The sequence below is a fragment of the Numenius arquata genome, chromosome 1 (assembly GCF_964106895.1).
Source record: "Numenius arquata chromosome 1, bNumArq3.hap1.1, whole genome shotgun sequence".
NCBI classification, from domain to species: domain Eukaryota; kingdom Metazoa; phylum Chordata; class Aves; order Charadriiformes; family Scolopacidae; genus Numenius; species Numenius arquata.
The window spans coordinates 59,015,078-59,031,539 of NC_133576.1; the positions used below are offsets into that span (position 1 = coordinate 59,015,078).

Sequence of the window (16,462 nt, forward strand, 5' to 3'; positions counted from 1 at the left end):
TGATATGAAACCTCAGCATACGTCCAAGAGCTCTTGGCAGCTGGGCTGAAGCATATGTCTGAGCAAAAATGCCTAAAGCAAAGTGACAGCTATGGTGACCATGGTGAGAGAAGGGGATTTGCGCACTGATTTCTTGCAAGAGAAGGGAACTTTCTTTAAAGGTTGGGTCTGAGGTTTTTTGTGCTTTTCGCTAGGCATCTATAGAAATAAAAATGCACAGCAAAATTGTGGGTGTAGTAACTTTAACCAGAAGAGGCTGAATTGCAGCTACAAATCTTTGGACTGCTTCCCTCTTCCCACTCTCCTGGTTGAATCTGTTATATGGAACACGCGGCGTGTAGGTTTTAACATCCCCAGCATTTGCTGAATCTGCTTGGCGTCTTTGCAGCCTGCAGAATAGGCTGCGGCGGCTGGACCAGTGAAGCCTGCCAGACCCCAAAGGACATTACTCCATGGTTGCTCCATCATCCTACACACAAAAAGGGGTGCCTTTGGGCATGTCTGCCCTGTGCAGTGTTGCATGCTGTGAGGCCATTGAGAGAAGCAAAGTAATAGGCAAGGTTAATTAGCCTCAGTACAGTGCAGCGTTAAATATGTCAGTTATCTTGGGGTTTGGAAGGTGAATAATACCCCTGTGTGGTGTTATGGTCTGTGGCTCCCGGGCACGGGGCTGCTCAGGGTGGGCTGAGGACACCTAAAGTCACCTCGTGCAGAGCAATGTAGAGGTGTCCTGGTTCTGTTGCTCCCAGAGCTGGGTTAGTACAGCTTGTTAGATCGTGCTACAATCTGTCTTGATTTAGGGGAGCGACCAAACGTGCTTAGCAGCAACTCTGCACTCGCTTCTAAGCATGGCTTAGAAGGTCTCTAATGGCAGACATCCTTTTAAAAACCCAAGCTGTGTTTTCTTAAACATTTTATCCTTTAAAGTATTGCACGTGCATTTCAAGTCACTTGAGCTTGCTTCCTTTCTGCTTGCTTGGACTTTTTGTGCTTTTTTTTCCATCGTGCTTGCTAGTCAGAGAAAGAATTTAAATTTTCCATGTGTGTATATATGCCCGCTTTTGCTTTTATGCTTCTCTCACACGGTCTTTTGCTGTGGGTGAGCAGAACTTACTCGGCAAAGAAAGCAAACAGAGAACAGACCCCATCGCCCCCCGCCCCTTGAAGGAGCAGAGGGCATGTGGAATAAATCAAAACGCGAAGCATAATAACGAGGTCCCATGGGAAAGGGAGCCTTGCGATTGTGTGCCGGCGTGCACCTCCCCTTAGAGACGGCGGCCGGGGGGCTCGCCCCACGGTGGCCGGGGGGGGGGGGGTGGGTGGGGGGCGCTCCTTTCTTTCTCGCTCCTATCTCCCCTCCCGGTGTCGCCAATCCATTCACCGCCCAGAGAATTGATTAACATTCGTCAGGAGCCTTGGGAGATGGGTCAGGGGGGAAGAGGGGGAGAGCGGAGGGTGAGGGGAAGGGGGTTCTTGCTGGTGATGCCGGTCCCCACGACGCGGTGAGCCGGGGCAGGGTCGGGCGCAGGATGGCTATTTTATAGCTGGGGACCGCAGTGACGTATGGCTGAGCGCTGGCTGGCACGGCTCCTCGTGGACCAGTCAGCGGAGCGAAATTGAAGCTGACAAGACTTTTCTGGCGTTTTTTGGAAAGGACTGTAATCTACTGTAGGGGAGAACAGAGCCGCTCAATCACCGCCGCCGTAAATAGGAGACGGAAGGGAGTGAGAAAGGAGGCGAAGAGAAAAAGTGCTTGCTGGGGGGGGAGGGGGGGGCGGCATTTTTGGTGGATGGTATGAAGCCAGCCATGGAAACTGCAGCGGAGGAAAATGCAGAACAAAGCCAAGAGAAAAAAGGTACCCAGGGGTCTAACAATAGCCTGTTTAAATCTTTTCATTCAGGGGGCTTAAAGAGGTTTAGGCCAGTTTTGTCACTTTTTCGAATAGCTCTTAAACAATCATTACTGCATCTTCGGGCTTTCAGCCGTCCTTTCCTGCATGGCTTGACAACAAATTAATAGAGCAGCAATCTTTCTGTCTGCGTCTGTATTTGCTCTGAATCTGTTCTAACCCTATCAGAAATGATGTTTGTGAAAGAAGCCTTGCTATTGCTGCGTCTTTGATGGGGTTTGGTAAATTTGGTTTACAGAGGTAGCGTGTGCCTGTGTGTTTGCATGTTGTTTTCAGAGCCATAATCTGGTGTTTTCATCAAGACTAGCCATGTAGCAAGGCTTTGCAATGCAGTGTGGGAGACCTAGGTTATAATAACGTATAATAGATTATAATATCACACAACCTTTGTTCAGTTAGCTTGGTGCCAAACACTACTCTTAATTTTAAATGGTGTTGTCTGGCAAATTGTGCTTATGTAGAGGTCTGCCTGCACTATGATAAGGGGGAATAATGCCATGAGTTTCACAACATTAGATTTCAGGATGTGTTAATCACCAAGAATTGCTGCTTAGTGGAGAGAACAATTCCCTGGCAGCGGTTCTGCGGTAGGGATATGGCAGCAGAGGAAGAGAGAGGTGTTTCATCCATCCCAGCCTTACAGGTGATTTATTTGGTCTAGAATGCTGAACTTCAGAGGGTAAATTCCACTAGCAAAGGGACTGGTTTGTTTCTGCATCATATAATTGATGTCCCTCTTCAGTGTAGCGGACCGTATTTTTTTTCAGTATTACAGCAGTAACAAAGTTATTTAAATTTCCACTGCCTTTTTACATGAGTCATAGTATACTTTTGAACCTGTTGTGTGTCAGTTAAAGCTATCTGAGTGTCTCATAGGCATATGGAACTGATACACAACTAGTAAGTTTCCCCAGGTAAAATTGTTTATTTTATTGTTAAACAGTTCAGATACGAATGTAATGATAAATCCCAGTACTGTCCAGTAGCAGATTTTGTTTTCCTACTTTGAATCTGCTTTCTCCTACACACTTTGTATAATTTAAACCTAGCTTCAGTTTCAAGTAAATGAAATTTGTCAAGTGATTAGACATAGTACTACATAATCCCTTAGGGATTTCACAAAAGGAGGTCCACTGATGAGAGATTAAACTCTGAAAGCCATTAGTGTATGTGGACAATAACCCACCTCATTGCAGACTTTGAGTAATTAATGTACAAAATGTCCTCGGTACCTTGACTATAAAACCGTCTTGAACTCATAGATCATTCTTCAAAAATTACAGCAATTTTTTCTTCTGATTGATGAGTTTCTTTTCAACGCATAGAACTCATGTACAATAAACACCAAAGGAAGTTGTCTGTATGCATTAGCAGCTGTGCAAAACGAAATGTGTTGCTGAGTGTGTTTACGATGAGTTTATGGTTTCCCTTTTATTTTGGCAAGGATGAAAAGCACAACATGTAGCACGGTAAATCTGTTACCAAGTCGAGGTTGTTGATCTGTTGCTTTCATAGGATGCAGGCAGGGGAACTTCCTCTCTTAATTTTGCCACCATTTCCTAGTTTTTCTGTGATAACTTTATACTTTGGATCTGTTACATAGGTATGTGTATGTAACACTTCAAGGCTTTGTTCTTGCCAGTTCCCTAATTTCTGAAAGTAACACATGGTCTCTCACATTGCTCTTTATTTCTATTCCCATAAATTCCCAATATGTTTCGCAGCAAATTAAAATGCAGAAAGAGTCCTTCTCCTAGTTTCAGCAGCAAAATAAATAGCCCAGATTCCCCTGTAAAGTTCCTGCCATGAAGCACTGATGTAGGAGGCATATTCGGGGTGGGGGTGGGGGGCAGATTTTCCAAAGTGCTAAGACTGTCTAGCCCAGTCAGGTTTCTAGATGGGTTCAGCAGCCATCAGATACCTCTGAAATAGCAGGATTTTTCAAAAGGGCTCTTTTGCCAGCGTCTTTCTCTCATGGAGAAAAATGAGCTTTTTCTCTGTGTGAAGAAACTTCCTGGAAAATGCTGCCGTGTCACTTTGGGGTGTAAACCAGAAGCTGATGCCTTCAAAAATGTGTCCATTTGCTGTCCAGACTGGATTTCCTGCCTGCGGTGCCTTACAGGCTTGCTGGGCTTGCAGCGCTTCTTCCTCCAAGATCCCACCTGGACTTAGTGTAATGGCCGTCCTTTATGAGATGCCCTGGATGCAGTGATTGCGAGGCAGCCACCATAGCTCGAAGCGATTGAAGCGCTGTCATAAAGTCTTTTAACTCTTCCTACCAGAAATGAATTGCAAAGTCCAAGGAGATAAACCAGTGCCAGAGGGGGTTTGGGGGATGTAGTTTTTGCTAATACTGAGCAAGAGAAGATCCCACTCGGTATGCTTTGCACTGCCACGTTCAGGGGAAAGTATCTGCATTTAACTATTAGCAAATTGTACTTTTCAGCTTAAAGTTTTTTCCCTTTACTGGAATTTTAAACTCCAGGTTTCCAGGTTATGTTTTTTAATGCAAGGAACTCCCTCATGATGTCCTGTAATTGTATAGAATAAATACTTGGAGGAAGTTGGGCTAGGACTGCATGCCCAGCTACTAGCCCCTATATACCGGGCTCCCTGTACTCTGGAGGAGGATGCTGAAAAGTGATACTGCCTGAGCTCTTGCGATGAGCAGCAAGAGTGATTTTCAATTCAAGCACCTAATACAGTCAGATCTGAATGGTGGTGTCACACGGGTACTGGTTTGTGTTTTCCTTCCCTGTGGCAAATGCGAATGGCCAGCTATTTTGGACAATTTACATAAGCTAATGTGCTTTATGAATGTCTGCTGATTGATAAAAGAAAATGGTTGATCTCACTTAGATTTTTAAAGTTCACTAAATTGTATATGAATTCCAGTTTTAGATTTTAATAATTATTTTCATGAATCCCCTGCCTGATTCAGGCAGCGATGCTGCCCAGCTGATGGATTCAGTGTTTATCAGACATTTGTTTCCCTGCACCCAGATGAGTGGCTGCTGCCCCAGTTTTTTTTAATTGGAAATGGAACAACACCCATGTTGATGGAGATAAGAAATAAGTCAGCTTTATGCTGTGTATCAGCAGCCCTTATCAGAGAACACCATGAGCAAGCTGAAGCAAAATGTTTAACAGATACTTTACAGGGCTGCAGGACAGATTGGATGCATTTTAAAGATGAAGGTTTACAAATTATTACAAATGACAGGGTTTATCTTGCAGGCATTAAATTAAATCAAAACGTGAGGACTGGGCAGGCAGATTTACTGAGGTGGAATAAATATGAAAAACGAAATGCCATTTTGCATCAGCAGTGAAGGATATAGATCCTGATACACATTAACAGAGACAATAAGTTTCCTTTTTCATTTAACTGTGAGAAATACTACCAAGTTGCAAAATTCAAAGAACAACCAAAAAACCCAACTGTGGATGACCATGGTGAATTTACCAATTACACATGGAAGGATGAAAGAAAGTCATTTTGCTACGATATAGTTTCCTTATATGAATGTATACGATGTTCAAATTGCATATGCTGCGCTGAGGAATAATGAAAACCAGGCTGAGCAGCTGTACCCAAGGTTCCTTTTAATTGGCTCTTCCCTACTAATGTGCTTTCCATGGAAGAAGACCTTGTGCTCAGGAATGGCTGTAAGCTTTATTATTGTTTATTGTATATGAAGTGATCTTTCCGATTTTAAACTCTAAATAGACAAGTACATGCTACTCAAAAATAGAAAGAAAATACTTCTCTATACACAACTGCATAACTGTGTGTGGTTGTGTAAACGGAGCTGCTGAAGTGCAATGTGAGAAGGGAGTGAATTAATGTGCAATTTATTTCACTTTTAGTGAAGTTCTTAGCGAGCTTACAACAATTTCATGCATCACAGAAAAATGTCTGTTTCATTACTTTTTTTATATACACGTTATTGCTATTAGCCAAAATTTTCAAACGTACGCCCTTAACGTTAGGCTTACACAGTGATTTCAGAGCTGTCAAGCCGCTTAAAGATTTTTAGTATGCTGCATGTTTTTTCCCATTTCAAGCAGTTTATTGGTGTTTCGGATCCCCTGAAAACAACAACTGCTTTAAGTCCCTGAAGAATATGACTGTAGGAAGAGAGGTCCAGCCCAGGGAGAATCTGGGACACACGATATTCTGGGGATAATAATTTGGCAGGCTTAGTGAGTTAGGTTTTAATGAATAGGATTTGGTTTCTAAATAGGAGGGGGTTGAAAAATGCTCGGAGAACGTACTCATACTGCTCTGAATGACCTCATGAAAGCAGAAAACCTAGACATATGTGTCACGGGATATGGTAACAGGGCCGGGGCGGGGGGGGAATCCCAGATGGCACTGCACATGCACAATGGACTCTGCAGTGGGAGCAATGGGGCTCAAGAGGGGAGAGAAGAGGGTGGGGGGAGCCCCCTTCGATTACTCTAACCTTTCCCCATTTTCTAGCCAGCCTTGCTCCTAATGCAATATTCATCACCAGATCATAAACGACCAAATGACAGCCCTCTCTGTGCTCCCGTGGACTGCTTCGTCGGCTGCGACAGATGAATGTCCTAACTGTTTGTTTCCTCTAAAACCATATGCCAAGGGCAGCAAGTGTGAGGATGTTGGGCACTGGGAATTTTATTGCAAGCATGCGAGATGATTCATCCCAATGAATATTGAACACCACAGTCGCCATCAGTTTGCCTGTGTGGTGTGACATGAAAACATTGTCTCTCCTGTCGCTGCTGCGTCTGTGCAGGATCGAGTACAGCCTGGTCCAAACAGGAGGCCTCGAGCTGTAGGAGCTTGGCTGTGCATGGAGAGTGTTGTAACCTAGACCGTGGAATGCAATTAGTGTAGTTAAGTCCTCAAAAAGCAAGAGGTAAAGAAGTCATTTGAATGTATTTCCTCTCCTAACTACTCAGGGCACAGAGTTCATTAATTCATATGTACTTGAGAACGTATGTACGTATGAATTAAGTACATATGAATTAATTCATATGTACTGTGTGCTGTAGTTGTTATGCCACTGAAGCCTGTGGGGCTTTTGACCTGGTGATAATTTTGCATGAGTGGGCCTGGGTAGGTCCCAGTGAAGTCACAAAAAGATGCTCTTCAACTTCAGAGAACATGCCAGATGTGTGGTAAGGGCTACCAAACAGCCATTGAGAAGTGGCTCTTTGCAGAGCAGTAGAAAAGCTGAGATTCCTTACAGAGTTTGAGCCATCTCCTAATGAAGGGAGCCCTGTTGTTGCAAAACCAGAAAATACTATTTTTAAAAAAAAAAAAAAACAACTTCATAGAATAACTTTCACTTACAGGAACGATGCTAAAAAGTTTACACGCTGTCTCCATGATTCAGGGTTTGATGTTCATCCCACGGCAGACAGCGGTGACTTCACCAGCGTCCCCTCAGGCTAAGAGGGAAGGGCAGCTGCCTGCTCTGCTGCCCTGAGCAAGGAGGTTTTGTAGCCGCTGCAGGAGAAGTCTCGAATTGTAGGTTCAGGCATGATAGAATAAAATCCTTTTAGTGCCAAGGATTTGGTCTAGATGCTGCTGCAATGCAAATAAAGAATTCATTTCTTCCCAGAAGTCTTTGCAGCTTGTTATTTTTAATTAAAAAAAAAAAAAAAAGTAGTCTTAATCTGTTGCTGATGTCCAGTAAGTAGCTTCAAAAAAACAGGGGGCAAACATTTGTGAGGGAGAGGGCAGATGGTATGCAGTACTAGCGAGCAATTCTGTTATTTCCATTTTGTATCAAATTAAATTTTTATGGCGCCTCCTGTGATCTCATAAACAGGATTGTTCCTGCGTAAGCAGAAGGAGATGATATCATCCTGAGCATGCACAGTCAATTTGGAAGGATGCCTTCAACACATTTTGAATTTGGTTATGTTCATAAGATGTGGAATTTGCCTTTCCTAAAAGGAAGGATAAACTGTAGAAAGTGGAATAATGTCTTTTAGGAAAAATATACTACCTGATACCTGCTTGCTGATTTGTGTGTAAGTCGCAGAGAGGGGAGAAATACCAAGCCACAAAGTATCCTTTTAGAGTGCCATTGATATTAAGTTTGCATCCCAAACCCAAAAGACTGTTTTAGTATTGTAGTTCATTTGCCAGTCTAGGAGATGAACAAATTCTTGTTTCAAACCTCTAGATCCAGCATGTGGATTTCAGGCCAAGATTTTTTTCCTTTCTTGACTTATGTAAGTGTAGCTGTGTTGAACTTGTAGCAGTAAAAACCCGTGAGAGAAGGACCAGGTCCAGGACCTTCCTAGCCCCTCATGGGCCAGAAATTTGTGGGATTCCTACTCCCCCTGCCCTCCAAAATTTGTCCCTGATCTAGTCTATGGCAGATGGGTTTTCAGCATCGTGACCTTTGCTTCCTCCACCTGCCCGAGTGCTGCTGAATTGAATTTATTTTGGCCAGATGATGGTTACTTTATCATTTAGCCACCACAGAGTGGGATGCTGGTGCATTTTAGATAAAGATCTGTCTTTCTTGCCCTGACAGCTTTGACAAAGCCATAACGGTGCTGAGGGGGAACATGTAGGTTCAAAAGTGGTTTGATGTTGTTTTGCCAGTGGCCTCTTTCAGGGGTCTTGATGAGTGTGGGATGAGTGTGCGAGCAGGTCAGGTGTGGTACTGCGTGTGGGGTCTCGTTGCTGAGCTTCATCTGTCCTCTGAAAACGCGAGGAGAAGGATAACTGCTCTCCTTCACTGTAAACCTGGAACAAGATTGCTTTAACATACTTGCTCCGGGTTTTTGGATGTGAGCAGAGCCTATGTGAAACACATGGCAATAACCATTTTCTTTGACAGATTTAGAGTCTTTTAAAAAAAACAGGTAACGTGGTTTTCCGTGACTTTGTTTTCATTTACTGCTGGAGCAAAGCTCTCTGCTATGGACAAAGAAAGGGAAATGTGAGAGCGGGTGGGGAGAAGGAATAGAGAGTCCTTCCTTACATGTTTAATTCAAATCCTAGGTGGAGTCTGAGCTACTCAACCTTTCTTAACACCTGTGTGTCTCCCTGTCGATGTCCCGCTCTACCCCTCCCTTGGTTTGGTAAAGTTATGTCGTTTCAGTTCTGAAACTACAACGTGTTTTTCTGGGCTCTTATTTTTAAAGTTAAATGACTGAAAGTGCTGAACTAAAACTTGCTGGTGACACTGACTTTTTACCACCTGAAATTGGCAGTGATCACCAGACCAGAAATGGAAATTGGCAGGTACCACTGGATGTACAGGAGTTCAAGGCCACACCGGTACCATCATGTGCCAGCATTGAGAGGCAATGTTAGTCCTTTGGGGATTCAAGGTAAATAAAGGGCTGGGTGAAAGGGAAATGGAGAGTTCAGAAATGGTAGTAGCATAAATCTAATGCTTTGCACTAGTCCTAACAATTTAAGATAAATGTTCTTCTATTTTTCTTGTTTTGTTTGTTAAGGCTGTAAGGAATCTAGTTCTTTTATGTGAATACTTGACATAAATTTAAATTCAGTTGTTAATGCTTGAAGGACGATAATGTGTGGTGAGGGACACCTCCCTTGTAACTGTCCTGCCCGATTGCTTCAAAACTGTTTACAGGTGAGTCGGCGTAGTGTGGGGTTTGTATGCAGATGAATCTATCAAACTGATCAGCCACAAATGCAGTAATTGACCTGAAAGCAGTGACAGCACATCTGATCTGCTGGTCTCCTACAATATGCTTCCTAGATGATATTCCATGATTTTTCTTTGCATTTTTCCCTTGCTAGAAGAAGTAAGTGTGTATGTCAGAGTCTAACAGAGGATTTCAGCTGAAGCTTTAAAAATGATTTGGTGATTCCTTATACCTGTCCCTTCAATACCTTGCTTGAGACCTCAGGAAGATCCTATTTTGTTTTCCTGGAGCTTCATTTTAAGAGTTTGGGGGGAATTTAGTTTTGAAGCATCTCAGAAAGGCACCTGAAATCAAGCACACGATTGATTGCATTGGAAAATTCCAGTCTGACTGAGGGTTAACACAGCAAAGGATGCAAATGCTCAGAGATACATTTGCAGCTAGCTCTATCCTCTTCTCTTTATGGAGCTGATTGACTGAAGCCTGCTTGACAGCTTGTTTGCTGGAGATGCCTGCCTCCGCATCAGAGACTTTTAACAGCAACTGCAGGGAAATATTCACCGAAGCTTGCTGCCTAATCCTTCCCTTTTCCATTATATTTTCACACACGTTTGTTCTTTAGGATTCAAATGTTTTATGTATTTCAAAATGGCTTTTTTTTTTTTTCCTTTGGCAAATACTTAGGTTGCAAATCATGATCACCATCTTCAATATCAATATTCATTTTGGCCGTATTTTACGACAAATTACCTGGGTGACAGACTCAGAGCTGCCGGAAGACATTCCCAAACTTCAGATCAGTGCACGTGGCATATTTTATACACGGGAGAAATAGGAGCTTGAGGAAGGAGCGACAGATGATGAAAGCTGCCTTCCTGGGAAGGAGGACACAGAGGGAGCAGGCCAGGTGCCTGGTTGTCAGGGTCTTCTGCCCCCCAGTGACGAGACACGTCCGTATGTGCTGGCACGGATGAGCCGGAACGCAGAGGAGACACACGGCCTTCTGTCACAGCAGCTGGGAGTCTGGCACATAAAATGGTGCTAGAAACCCTTGTTTCAGCAACTGAACCCTATGCAGGCTGCCTTGGGAAGCTTCCTGAAGTTATCATGCAGGTAAATGTGGTGCCTGTCATGGAGGAGTTGAAGATGAAAGGGTTCTTGCTGATGGAGGTAAAAAAAAAACCTCACCAACAAAGCCCAGAAATAACAATTCAAGGGAAGACGCTTTAAATGGCTGTGCTTAAGGAAATGAAAAGGTTTCTGGGCAGCAGTGAAACTGCTCTGAACAGGTCTTGAGTAAGACGAATCTGCCAACGATGGATTAGCCACGGTGAAAATGGTCTTTGCTCCTGTCCCTTAGATTGGAAGGAAAATGTCGTTTCAGTCACAACGAAAGTCACGGCTGTAGCATGCCTCCCTTCTGTACTGGCATACAGCTCCCCACTGCTGGGTGGCATTGGCTGGTGTGCTGAGATAAACTCTCACTTTCTTTTGACAAGCAACATTATTTCTTGGATGCCTTTGCCATGTGGGTATTTCTACTTTGTCTCCTTTGTCAGTGTCCGAATGGACATTGCTAGGAGAGCACTTCTGTGGCAGTCCTGGTGGCATCCACCTCTTCTCTCAGGGTTTCCACATACGACGTGATCTCCCCTCCCCATTTTAAGCTTTAATGCAGCACTTGAGCAACACAGGGGAAGAGTCAGCGTGGGATACTCACTGCGGTGCTGGAACCAAGACCTCCCCAGAACACCTGCAAACTTAATGAGCCTTTCAAAATGCCTAAAACAATTTTTTCCCAGGAAGCAAAGTACCATCTTTTTCTTTAGTAAGAGAAACTTAGCAATGGTTGTTTAACACGAGGTTAGCTGTAGGTAGTTTTCCAGGCTGGGTGGGCGTTGTTTGCTTTATGGGAATCTTTTTTTTTTTTTTTTTTTCCCCTTAACTTGCTTCCCCCAGATGCCAGGAGGTGTTTCAGCTGCTTTCTGAGCACATAAGGGCATGCGAATGTGGAGTATCTCATCGAAACAGCCTTTTCCCTTACTGCAGCAAGCTTAAATTTTGAAAATGGTGTGGTGGGGACTAAGCTGGGGGAATACCTGCATGAAAGCTGTTGCAAGGCAAAGGACTTCTGCAAGTTGTGGCTCAGGTTTCTTACTGCTCCTCTAGTTCCGTGGTTGGGTAAACGTCTGGGAAGATCTTGACAGCTTCAGTTACCTCTGAAATGGAGAATTTACCTTCTGAATCTTAGATCGGCCAGGCTGAAATCCCCCCAAACGCTGTTTTTGGCCTTCAGCTCTAGGGAGAGAGAGGTTGTGTTTCTGTTTGCTTCTTTGTAGCTAGGGAGGAGTCAACTGGGGAAGTGGTCGGTAGCGGTGGCTGAAATCCCGTGTGTCAAAAGTCTGGCTCTGAGTGTGAAGGCTGATGGAGAGTGAGGTGAGTTACAGCTGCCAGAAAGGTGGAGCTCAGAGTCTCAACTCCAGTCTTCCAGGTAAGATGCTCACCTTTGATTAAAGCCAGCCTTAAAAATTATGTCAGCCAAGTACAGGTGGGTCTTGGAGCATGGTTGAATCAAGGAAACTCAAATGTCCTTACAGAAGGTTGTACAGAACTGCTGAAGTAGCCCATGGGACTGAAATGCTCAGGTGCTTTTGTACTTGCTCCAGCAAGCTTGTCTGGTGGACCTTCAGGCATTTTGAATATGTTTGGCAGCCTGCTCATCGCTTCATCTGTTTTACCTCTTTGGCTCGAGTAATCACTTGGGCTAGCACCTACTGAAGCAGCAGTTCTTCCATGTTGACCCTACTGAGTGTTTCTCCAAGAAGAGAAAAATAGGTGAAGCAAGGGGAGTGAGGTCAGGGTGAGGGTAGAAAGGAGGCACGTCTTCAGACACATTGGGCAATGAGTTGCTGATATCTCAGTTGAGATTTACAGCCGCAGTTTGGACCAGAGGCTGCCCTTGCTGGTGCAAGGTGTTTGCACTTTGAGCTCTGCCTGTCAATGCGTCCTTCCACATGCTCAGGCTGTGCAAAAGCCCCAAGGGTTATTTTGGGTAGTAAAACACTAGAATGAGTCTCCAGGAGGAATAATGCCAAAGCTTCTTTATATGAGAAGAATTTTTTTTTAATCATCTACTTAATTTTTTTCTGCAGGGGTGACAGCTAAAAAATATCCATCCTCATCTATAGATTCAATATCAAATATTCAAATATTAATCCTCTATATGGATTCCCATATAGACCTGTTGGAAGTAAGACCTTCTCCAAAGTATAAATTAGGTATTTTTCTTCTGCTGTGGTTTCCACTGTTTAGTGGGCCAAAAGTAAAACAGAGAAGACATGAATTAAAATGAAGTTTTGCCTGACCTTTGTCCAAGAGCAATAAAGCTGGACAAGAGCAATTCTCTCGTCCCACTGTCTTGTAGGGCAGTGGCGTTCTTCCCATGCAGGTCTGACTCCCTTGCTCTCACCCAGCAAACGCCTGGGATGGGCGCTTGCAATAAACACGGATGTAGTGATTCATATTCCATAGATTGCACTGTCTGAAAAAGACGCCTTCAGAACACCTGTGAGCTTTAATGAGCCTTGCTGAGGCTGGGAGTGATATAGATGGGGAGTGTGTGCATTTCAATAAATTTGAAGAAGATAAATTAGATAAGGCCTGTAAAAGACCATTTGGATCATCCGTCCTTGCATGAAACAGGTTTCATTCCTGCAATGGGAATGCTAGTTTTTTTTCTATACAATGGGAATGCTAATTTTTTTTCTATAACAAGGGCCTGAGATTTGAAGAAAAAAGGGGGTTTTGTTTACTGCTGTCTGTTCTTAGAGTCTTCTCTATGTCATTTAACAGCATCCAGAAGAGAGAAATGTTGCCTTGATAAAATAGCCTTTTCTCCATTTTGAACACTGATAATCTCTGCAAGGATTCTTTTTGTTAATCATGTTAAAAAAAAATGCACTTGATTTTAAACCGATGCTTACTGTATTTTTGCTGGAGTATTAGGAGCAGCTTACTATCATTACTCATACAGTACCACAGAGATACTTGGTGCTTTGTGGATTTAAAAAGGAGTCTGCCAATGATGCTTCCAGGCTGTGAGATGCTTGTTGTTAGTGTGCACCAGTTCTCCTGATTACTCTGCGCCTGTTCCAGCCCAGGAGGCATGAGCAAGGGCTTTTACTTCTGTGCTACACCAGAATATGGAAGCATCTAATGAAATTTAAAGATGGCAGACTTAAAACTGATTAATAGACAATGAATAACTCCTCAGAAGTGGGGAACTGACTGTATGGCAGTGCTGAAACCAAGTATCTTCTATATGTAGCAAGAGTATCTGGAGAAGTTATAACTAAAACTGATAACCTTCAGAAAGGAGGTCATTGAGTAGCTCTTAAACAGCAGAGATTGGAATGAGATTTACTGAATGAATGGGACTACCCTAGATCTCGTAGCATTTCACTTGAATGAAGCATCTCATGCTCGCCACTGTGAAGGGCGAGAGCAGTGGTATTGCTGGATTTCATGTCTCACCCTTTGTGGCAGCCTTGATGGCTGTGGTTTCCAAAGGTCATGTCTTCTCCATCACACATACTATGCCAGCTACGAAGGCCTATTTATTGATTTACAACTCTGGGAGAGGGGGATGCAAATGCAGGGGGGAGATTACCTGATCTAGCTAGACTAAAGTACCCTAACATTAAGTTTTCTGGCTCTTGTGAAGAGGTAATTTTCAGTATAAGTTAATTTCACAACTTCTGATTTGGAGAGGACAAAAAGACAAAATTAGGGAATGTTGAACTTGGAAGGAAATTTTCTGTGGAAGAGCTTTAAGAGGTTTGTGGGAGGAAAATAAAGCATTTTCTGTTAAGCTCATCACTTAGTCTGTTTAATGTACTTAATCGAAAAGTGTGGTGAGTATTTATTGTAATTAATAACAGAGGTTTTAGCTTTGTGTCGTGTTTTGTTAATCAGCAAAATCTAAGATGAACAGGAATAGGTAAGGATAGAGCTTCAACAAAGACTTCCAAGTGATTTAACACACAGCCTTTTTATTTTAGTGCCCATATTAAAGCGTGGAGAGAAATTTGTCACATGCTTTAAACTAACCCTTGTAAGATTAAATGTTTTATCTTATTGTACTTTTGCCACTGACCCTTGGCTGCCGGTGTGGGTGATAGATGTGAGAAGTTATCTTACTGCCAGGTACTGGCTTATTCTCACACAGGGAAGAAGGAGGTAAATTCCGTTTTTGCTTCTAATGTATTAGTGCATTCCCATATTCCTCGCTGCTTCCCCTGCAGCTGTCAATCATGCTGTAAGGTATGAAAATGTACATCCTAGTGTGCATAAGCCATTCAGAATGGAGATTTTAAAAAATACAGTAGGTGGCAGCAAGTAAAATTGGCATTTGCTTCCATTGACATAAAGTTGATTTTCTGACAAAGATCCATGGTGGTTTAGGACTCCCATGGTATTGGGACTCACTTGGTATTGGGTAATCTTCAGCACTGGGGAAACTGAGGTGAATGTAAAGTATTGAGTTCTCCTCTTAACATTTATTTGTGAATTGGAAGTAATGCTCCCAACAGCTGGCTCCCATAGATGTGTAATAATGTGCCCGGTTTACAGGCAATGGCTGCATTTAAGATGTTATCTGGTGCTTTCATTTAAGATGTTATCTAGTGCTTTTTCTTTCCTTGGGTCTTTTGCAACCTTCGTCTTCGTTAAACAATTCCTCCACGTGTGCTCCCCGAGCTGTGGTGCTGAAGCCAATAGAGATCGTGTTCCTTTGGCGGCACATGTAGTGTCATTTCTACCACGTATTAACTGGACAGGTGTCCAACATGCCAGGATTTCTAAAAACGCATTACACAATTACAGGAAGTAAGGGATGAGAAAAACCGGTGCCCGTTGCTTCATCTTTCAGAACAGCAAGACAGATTTTTGGGAGGAGAAGAAATGAAACTTCTAAGGAAGAGACTGAGAACTAACTCAGAAAACAGCCACAGGAGGTTTAGCTCCCTGAAATGGAGAGCTTTTCTAACCTTTCAGGTTTTCTTTGTTGCCTGAGTTTTTGTTCCATAGTGACCTTGACTATGGGATCAATGGCTCATACCTGAGATACATTGAGACACTTGTTCAACCTATGAGGAGTTTGGGACATTAGAGGACAGGCTGGTTTTCTGTCCAGGAGGTGTGGACACTCTTTCTTTACATAATGTTTTCCACGCTTTGCTTTGAAGGATGACTTTGTGAACGTGTGTCTGTCTCAGCTTTTCAAGTCTGGGCTCCAAGAGCTGGTGTGTGAACTTCCTAGAGCAAGCCCTGGGAATACTCAAGACAGCTGCCTGATCCCACGGCATTGTCTTTTGTCATTTTCAAAGCACAGATTTTGTCATTCCACTCTATCTTGACCTCAGTAGGATGAGTTAGAGTCTGAGAATTGCTTTGCTTTTTTTTTTTTTTAAGGCTGCTTGCCATTAATTCTGCATTACCTTGCTTTTCTGAGTTTAAATCTTAAAGCCATACTTAAAGTACCAAAGAAGGTTTAGCCACACAATTGCCGCTTGACATGGGAAATTGAATGGCTAAGCCCCTGCATATATGCAATAGCCCGTACACTGCTGGGTAGATTGTATAATTGTTCTTCATACATTAAGCAACCAATTGCCGATTTGTGTACATATGTAGGTTCATCCTTTACCAATTTCCTGTGACTGATAGTTTCCAGGAGATTAAAAGAATAGCCGGTTCCTGTTTTTTCTCTTCTCTTTATTTTTGTCCTTCAGCAAGAATATTTGTGTGTGTATGTGTGTGTTTAATAGCATTCATTCCCTAGAGAATAATCTCAGTCCTTGTTTTAGCTGGCCTCCTTCTGAGAGTGTGTTAAATCTGTAGCCAAGATCACAGGCAGCTCT

At 43.1% G+C, this 16,462-nt stretch overlaps 1 protein-coding gene across 4 annotated transcripts in view; it reads left to right on the plus strand.

The window, feature by feature from the left end:
- Positions 1-1,779: 1,779 nt before the first annotated feature.
- Positions 1,780-16,462, plus strand: part of GPM6B (glycoprotein M6B) — a 32,674-nt gene continuing 17,991 nt past the window's right edge. For 2 of the 4 annotated variants that reach the window (XM_074144955.1, XM_074144966.1), the window contains exons 1-2: positions 1,796-1,856; positions 9,138-9,257. In XM_074144955.1, coding sequence (XP_074001056.1) covers positions 1,796-1,856; positions 9,138-9,257 — 181 coding nt within the window. Of the gene's footprint in view, positions 1,857-9,137; positions 9,258-16,462 lie in introns of all 4 variants that reach the window. The other 2 variants (XM_074144977.1, XM_074144988.1) reach the window with 2 other exon arrangements.